This window comes from Sturnus vulgaris, chromosome 5, assembly GCF_052056855.1.
Source record: "Sturnus vulgaris isolate bStuVul1 chromosome 5, bStuVul1.hap1, whole genome shotgun sequence".
Taxonomy (NCBI): domain Eukaryota; kingdom Metazoa; phylum Chordata; class Aves; order Passeriformes; family Sturnidae; genus Sturnus; species Sturnus vulgaris.
The window spans coordinates 53027603-53036160 of record NC_142247.1 but is presented as its reverse complement, the minus strand read 5'-3'; the positions used below and the strand labels follow the sequence as shown (position 1 = coordinate 53036160).

General features: G+C 44.1%; 1 protein-coding gene across 8 annotated transcripts in view; it reads left to right on the top strand.

Annotated features, from left to right (window-relative positions):
• The first annotated feature begins 1223 nt into the window (after positions 1–1223).
• The window catches only part of CADPS2 (calcium dependent secretion activator 2), a 282843-nt gene continuing 275508 nt past the window's right edge, over positions 1224–8558 (top strand). For all 8 annotated transcript variants that reach the window (XM_014877698.2, XM_014877697.2, XM_088165718.1 and 5 more), the window contains exon 1: positions 1224–1547. In XM_014877698.2, coding sequence (XP_014733184.1) covers positions 1224–1547 — 324 coding nt within the window. The remainder of the gene's footprint in view (positions 1548–8558) is intronic.

Genomic DNA, 8558 nt, shown 5'->3' with positions numbered 1-8558 from the left:
GGCTGCCTGAGTTTGTTGGGTTTTCATACAGGGCTTTGAAAACTTGCCACTGCTAATGAGCAGGGCCTGGAGCAGTGTGGACACAGCCCCAGCTGACATTGTTTTAGAGCTGCATACAGAGTCATGGTGTTTCTGTCTGCCTGTCCACCCCTCCAGTCTCTGTCCTACTAGCCCTTGGTATTTCCTTGTTCAGTAGTTCCCTTGTCCTCCCTGGTACCAGCACCATCACCTGTGGGTATGTAGGGAGTGAGAGAAGGACATGTTGATCCACAAAAAATATGATGTCCCTTCCCTTCCCCGGCCTGCCTTCCCAGGAGACACTGATCAGACTCCAGAAACTTGGCTCTCACATGGTGAAGCCATTTTTGCTTAATTTTAGCGAGTGCTAGTGGTAGGCTTTTGTAGGGTTCTCACAGCCTTAACTGTGACAACAACCACTGAGACTATGCACGTAACCGGAACTTCAGATAGTCTAGAAAAACAATTTCAGAGATGTGAACTCCCTATTTGTGGCTGCAAGCTCTCAACAGAAGTAACCTGCGAGAGCAGTGTACACTTCAGCATCAGCTGAAGGGCCATTTGAGATGCCTCTCATTCCCCCACCAACGCTTGTCAGAGGATGCCAGCGAGGCTCGGGGTCGGCGGCGAGCACAGCCTCGCTCTGCCCTTCCAGCAGGGGGTCCCGCCGTGTGTCCGAGCCGGCTGGCGAGCGGCGGGCGCGCTTCCCACGCTGGCCGGGACGTGGGGCAGGGAGCACCGCGCCAGCCGCGGCCAGGGCCGGCAGGGCCCGAGCGGAGCAGCGCTGCCGAGGGCTCCCTGGCCAGCGGCTGCCCTGTCGTTGGCAGCAGGGTAGGCGAACCGAGCCGTGCCGAGCCGCGTGCTGGGGTGCGCTAGCAGGTACTCTGTTGCAGCACTCCCGGCGCAGCCTGCCCGACCCCGTCCCAAACACTCGCGGGCCTCTGCGCTCGCCGGGGCGGGCGGAGATGTTAGCCCGGCCCCAGTCCCGCCTCTGCCTCCGCCGGGAGCCGCTCGGAGCAATTCCCACGACAACCCAGGCTCGACCCCCTTCCCAAACCCCGCCTCTCCTCCCCGCCCCTCCGCTCCCGCCCGGCGGCCGCCGCCGGTCGGAAACAGTCCGTGTGTAAACTCGACGTGTCCGGAAAGGTGCGCGCCGCTCCCCGCCTCGCTCCGTGCCCGGCCGCGGGGCGCGCCCGCCGAGAGCAATGCTGGACCCTTCCTCCAGCGAGGAGGAGTCCGATGAGCTGCTGGAAGAGGAGCGGCGGGACGTGCTGGTGGCGGCGGGCGGCGGCTCGCCGCGCTCGCTGCCGCCGGCGCCCCGGGACTCGCGGGGCAGGGAGGCCGGGGCGGCGCGGGCAGCCAGCCCCAGCCCTTCGGTGCTGAGCGAGGGCCGGGAGGAGCAGGAGCGCCTACAGCGAGAGGAACGGGAGAAGCGGCTCCGGCTGCAGCTCTACGTGTTCATCGCGAGGTGCATCGCGCACCCCTTCAACGCCAAGCAGCCCACGGACATGGCCCGCCGGCAGCAGAAGGTGAGCCCCAGCCTCCCCGCTCCCCTGCCCCGCCGTGTGCGCTTGCCCCCCGCGGGCCATCCCGCGCCATCCGTCCCGCTCCGCTCGCCGGTGTCGCGCCACCTCGCCCTGGCGTTCCGGCCCGCAACAGGTAGAGCGGGGCCGCGGCACCGGCCGGGCACGGCGCGGGGAGCTGCCGGAGCGGCCGGTGCCGGGCTGCGTGTCAGCCCGCCTTGCCCTAAACACACCCTTTATCTAGAAATCCATCAGTCACTAGGGGTGAAGTCGTTTAAGTTTCTAGAGTTGCGCTCGAAGTCGCTGTGCGAAGGGCGCAGAAGCGCAGGGAGCGGGCGCGCTGGGGCCGTTCTGCGGTGGAGGATACATTCCTGCTTCTCAGCGGTGCCTGATGGGTGGGATTAAACCTTCCAGAAGTGCCTCCTGCGAGTCGCGTTCTGACCGTCTGTACCCAACCCGAGCAAATTAAGCCATAAAACACTGGGGAACGAGAAAACTATTTTGTTTCATGAATTATTGAGCTTGCTCTCTGCACATAGAAACAATCAACATGCATGTTTGTGGTGAGAATGACCTTTTAATGAAGGTTGACCTAAGTTATTCTCTATGTCTTGTACGTGAAAGACAAGCTTTTGAGAACTGGCAGCTGCGTAGTAGGTATTTATGCTTATTCTCTCTTAATTTTGACCTATTGAATAAGTAGAATACCTAAAGTTTTGGATTAAGGCACTACATTTCCAGATAACTACTTAAAAGCTTGGTTCTTGAAATGTTTGGTCTAAAAAATTGGGTTTTTGCTTTCAGTTCTGTAAACAAACTAATCCAAAACAAAAGAAACAAACAAAACCCCCATTCTATATCACTTTCTAGAAGATAGTGATAGGACACAAAAAATATTTAATTGTACTTTGCTTTTATGATCTTGATACTTCCATATGTCTACGGGTTTGTAAAATCCAATACTAAATGTTTGGGGGTATCTGAAGTATGCCTGCTGTAGGTAATTGTGTTTAGCAAATTCTCAGACAAGTTAATGTGGCAACGTGGTACTAATAATAAGATTGCTTCTGGAAGATTATTTTGTTTTTATTAAGTATTAGGTACTTAAACTCTGGAGCCTGAGTAGAGACATCTTGTAAGCACAAAGCCAAAGAAAATCTGAAATAAAAATTTTCAACTCATTGGAAATTCCCTACCCGAACATGGAATCATCATAGAAATTATATTTTGAAGAGACATATATTTTGAAGAGACATCTGGATACTTCTAAGTGTGACTTCCCACTGGACAAAGCCAAAGCAGGCTTTATGTAGTGTTGATATCAATCTAGGTTCAAGCAGGAGGCTCAGAAGCCTCCAGGGATGAGATCTCACAACCTCTCTGTGTGACCTGCTGTACTTCTGCGTTGCCCTCCACTTGATTAAATTTTCTTAATCAGCTTCTAAGTTGCAGCTTGCGGCCATCAATTGCAGAAGATACTGAGCATTTAGAAGTTCTCACGGATCTAAGTAACTAAGTGTAGGAACTGCTTTGAAAACAACTACTGTATTAATTATTTTTATTAAGAAAATCTATGAAAAAAGGTTACTGATGTGCGGCAAATGCAGAAATAAAACTGTTGGGGATTTAACTATGAGCAATGAACAGACTGATTGACAAATTGACTTGATACCTAAAAATAAATATTGCTCTTGCTAATTAATTATTTTTAAGTGAACTCTAGATTTTGCATTAATTACTGTAAGTACAAAGAGAATTTTGTCATATTTAGGAATTTAGCTGCAGAACAAGGATGACTTGTCTTTTCCTGGTCAGGAAATAGTGTTTTTAAATAAGACATAACACAAAAAATAATTCTTCCTAGGAGCTGCACTTCTGTCTAGATGTAATGAACTGCCTGTAACCATCCTTCCTCTTATTTGACTATTTTCTATATATTAGCCAGTAAATTGTTGCATGTAGGGTAGTAGAACTGGTCATGAGTTTTGAGAGTTCAGAAAACCTGCTTTGATGGTTTGGAATTGTCGAGAGCTGTATGAAGGAGCCCTCTTTTATGTCTAATTTCTGTTCTCTGTGCTGCATGGTGGCCCTATGTCAGTTTTGGGAATGAGAGTACAACCACCTGTCTTATACCATGTCCTGAAGGAAGACACTTTGGAGATGTGACAGGTGGTTTGGAGAAGAGATGACTGAGAGGGGACCCTATCAATGTATATAAGTATCTGAAGGAAGGAGGATGTCAAGAGTTTGCTCTTCTTAGTGGTACAAAGTGGTAAGACAAGAGACAACAGGCAGAAACTGATGCACAGAAGTTGCACCTGAATATGAGAAATAACTTCTTTATTGGAGTATGAGGAAGAGCTTCTTTACTGTGTGGGTGATTGCACACAGGAACAGATTGCCCAGAGAGGCTGTGGAGTTTCCCTGACTGGAGATATTCAAGAACCATCTGGACGCAATCCTGTGCCATGTGCTCTGAAATGACCCTGCTTAAACAGCAAGGTTGGACCAGATGACCCACTCTTGCCCCTTTCAACCTTACCCATTGTGTGATTCTGTGACTCACATGCTATGGGATAAAAGTTTGTCTTACTTCCTGAATTAATTTTCTATCTGCCAAGATAGGATACGGATATGGAGTGTTCCTTGATTCTTGCTCTTTGGCTTCAGTTCTGATTTGTGTGACAGCATGTGTCTGGCTATCCATTGCAAGCTGGCCTGAAGTTCCTTACCTGCGTTATGTAACTGGAACTGTTGGCTCCAGCATGCCATGTCCATCATCAGTTGTCCAAGGTATGGTTTTGAATGAGAACCTATGATGCTGTGTGGTTTCAGTCCCCACCTCTTTCTGCTTGTGAACTCCTTGTAGTGCTTTTGCACCGACAGTCTTTCAGATAACCTAAGAATAGTATCCACCCTACTTAAGAGCAGAAGTAATTTTTTCTTTCTGCCAGTTCATTTGGCATATTGCTGAGCAAATATTGAGGAATGCAGTTTGCTTCCTTTTTAATGTGGAACATATTATCCAGTAAGAGAATGAGATGGAATTCATATATCAAATGTCTTCAGCTGCATTGTAATATCAGTAAGGAAATGGGCTACAGTATGGCTGGCTTCTTATGTTCTTGCTTTAGTATCAGATTAAAATGTACTATATGGTATCTTGAAACAACCATACTTAATGGACTGTGTTATACTACTTAAAGAATTTTGAATGCAGGCAGCATTTTACTCCTCTGTTGTCCTTTCTTCTTCCTTCTTTCTTTTTGCTAAGTAAAATTAGCTCTGCTGTCTTGTGATAGATAAGATTAACTAAAAAAGAAAATCGAACTTGAAGAAAAAACAGGAGCTAGCATATTCACCAGAGTCCATCAATTCCTCTAACTTGCTTTTAATGACAAATTCAATGTAATTTAGCCCAGGGTTTGCTGAATCACATACTTTTATAATATGGCTGCTTTTTTTTCCCTCCCTTAGTCTCTAGGATGGATATGTGATAGAAATACTCCTTTTTTAACTGTTCAGAGTTAGTTGATGACCTACTATTATACCCTACTTTACTTTGATTGCTGATGGGCTTTTGATAGAGAAGGGGGAATAATCAAATATTGGAGGTGTGGAACTGAAGCATAGTGTTATTTTTCGAGGTGAGGTGGCATATCCTGATGAAGATGGAGTTAGCTCTACAGAGTACAGCTAGTATGTATATAGTAACATATTTTCAGTAGATATTTGTGAGCATCTAGTCATGTGTTTTCCAGCTTGCAGAGACATATTGATGCATCATTACATATTGTTCCTTTATAAAACAAATTTTGTCTGTCCCTAGTTTAAAGAAACTCACTTTTTTTGTAGTTACCACTTTTTTATGAGTCCCCTCAAAGATATTTCACCATTTTTTCCTTCTGCCTTTTCACTCCTTCTTGTTTCTAGTCCCAACGAAAGCGAAGACAATTGTTAACTGAGCCCATTCCTCTTTCTTCTGCTCTCGTACTCCATCCAAACTGAATCGCAAACCGCCAGACTGAATTTATCCATTGAATGAGACTTGGGTTGTGAGAGAAATTCACTTGTGACTATCTTCCATCAAGGGAAAGTGGTGTATGTGAACATATATTGTATATATGAGTGTATATCTACTGAGTCGGTGATTAGATGATGACCCTGGTAACTGCTGTTTATACTAATCAGATTCTGCATCTGAGAGATGAATCAGAGTTAAGTTCCTGGGGAAGGAAGGGACAGCAAAGTGCTACAATTAACTAGAAAAAATTTTCTTCCTGTGTTTTTCTTTCTTAACATTTTAAAAATTACTGTAGTAATCAAGTGGCCACACATAAATCCAAGACTAAGGGAGAGGAGTAGCACTCCTAGGCTAAACAAGATTTTGTAGTGCACGGAAGGCTTAGTACATCAAAGCTGATAATTCAAATCTTGCTTTCGTAGGTGATAGGTATTAGAAGTAATTGATCTGGCCATGTAGAATTCATAACTGAATGAGTTTACTTCCTGAATACTCGATGACCTATTTTCCTTTCATTCCTTCTCTCCCATCTGGCTACTAAAGCATAAGTAGATCAAAACCATTGTCTTCTAGCTAATTCTCCAAAGTAGGAGAAGTAATAATCAGTAATTTATTTTTATCTGAATTTCATGCATTCATTCTTTCCTCTTTCTTGACTTTATCTGTAAAGGAGAGGTTTATAATGATACATGTTCACTACATAACACTGTCAGGAAGTGCTCGTTATGGGGATGGACTTCATTTTCTGGATTGCAGTTTCATTCCCAATGTTTGTCTTTCTTCTGTCTCAAGCCCTGTATCGCCTTACTTTTGAGTTGGTGATGTGTATCTGCTTATTTATTGGCTAAGCATGTTTTGGGAAAGAAAAATTGTCTCTTGGACTCTGAACATGCTTCATTAGATGTTTCTTTCTGCACTGCTAGGGTACCAAAGAGAATACATCCAAAATGATTGTTTTCAGAAACTCAACACATTTCAGAGAAAAAAACATAGCTATAAAACTTGTTCATCTGGTCAAAATTCTGCTAAAGATCTTTCTAGGAACATGTCTTCCAATTATACTTTCATTGTTTCCTTTACAAATTTCAGTTCTTTTTGTGGTGTTATAGAAAGTAATTTTAAGTCAAGTTTATTGCCTTATTTTTCCCCATAACACCTTATCATCATGCTCTAAGGTGTGTATAGTTTTTATTTTTAGTCAAGTGAGTATAGAGAGTTTTGGTAAATCCTGTCAAAACCCATAATATGGTAGATTGCAGACCTCTGTACATGTTGAGACAAGATTATTCACAAAAAGATCATTCTATCCCTGTGAGAACTGGCTGTTAGGGGAAGAAGTTGGTTTTGCCTGCAGTAGGAAAGTTGCTCACCATGGGCAATTGAATCAGCTATGACTGAAGAAGTGCTGAAGGGTGATGAGAGAAGGAAAGCCTCCTAATAACCAGTGCTGCTTCAGAAATGACAACCCATCAGAATTTTGTTTTAATCTTAAATTCTTCTTCTGGCCTACCAGCTCAGCATTGATCAGTGTGGCTTGGTCAGAAGCTGGCAATGTGCTGGGAGAACCATGTATTGGTAAACAGCTGTTTAATGAAGTGAACATGCTTGGACAGTCTCTTCTTTTTCCTGCTTTTTTTTTTTTTTTTTTTTTTTTTTTTTCTTGTTTTCACTGCCTATTTTACCTTTACTTGCCTTTGAAATTTGAGTAGTTATTATTTTTGGATGGGACAAAAAAAATTAAAATTTTCTATCACCCACACAGTTTCACAAATGAGTTAACTCTGTTGACAAATGCCCCATTTAAAGTGCGTGTGGAAGACTAGTTATTAGTTTTTTCTACGGGGGAGCTGACAGGAGAAAAGTTTGAAGGATCAGTCAGTTGCCACCCTCTCTGTAGGGACTGTACAGGGGAATTGTCTGGCTGGGCTACCTTGCATTTCTAACCTTTTGCAGTTGTTATTTTCACACTATATTTTGTGTATCTGAACTGTTGTAATTGATGATTGAGAGGCAGAAATAGCAAGTCAGTTCATCTTGTCTTTAATACTTTCTCTGACATCATCTGTGAAATATACTCATTGATGTTGTGGAATAACAAAGCTGGGGAAAACACGTTTTCTTCCTCTGAACCACACTCCTTTACCTGCCTGAGGCACAATATATCAAAATATCAATTACTACATACTGTCTTTAACTGTACACTATTGCCAGAACAGAAAATATTGTTTGATTGCTAGTTGCCTATTCATTGAGCAGTGTATTTCTGTAATAGCAAATTTTCATGTTTTCCCCCTTTCTCCCCCATGCAAACCTGTTGTCATCAGTTCATGTTTGTGGACACTACTAACCAACTGCCTTTCCATTTTCATGCTGGTTATTAGAGTTGGTTTTTCTCTTTCTGGCTTTGTACCATTTTTTTTCCATACTGGTGAATATCATCCTGAAGTTGCTTTCAGTATGTATTGGTCTGCTTTTTTAAATGTACCTTTGTATTTGTGTATTACTCTCCCATTATCCTTGTTTTCCCCTTGTATGTAGATGTCCCTTATTTTGCTAGCTTAACATATCTCTGCCTCCTGCTGCTTCCCTTGCTACAAGTGGAAAACTAACAGCTCAGGGATGATACTTGTTTTATTGACCCAAGAGGTATCCTTAGAGGAAGATGGGATGATGTGTTTGTTGCCTGCTAGGAAAGTGCTTGGCTTACCGCCTTGCCTCTGCTCACTGAGGGATGTGTTTTGGGGTGTTTGTCTTTATGCCTTGACTCTGGCTCTATATTTAGTTGTACTGAGCCCCAGTTAGTATGTTACTCTGTCTGAACCAGGTGCCAGTCTCTAAGGCTTTTAAGCATTTTATCCTGAAGTCAGTTTTCATATAGGGCTTTTTTGGCACATTAGCTGCAAACATGCCTCCTGTATTTCTTTCCGAGTTACTCCTCTTGCTGCCAGCTGATGGCAGTGGCAGGCACAGGTCTGGCACTCAGACTTCTCTTT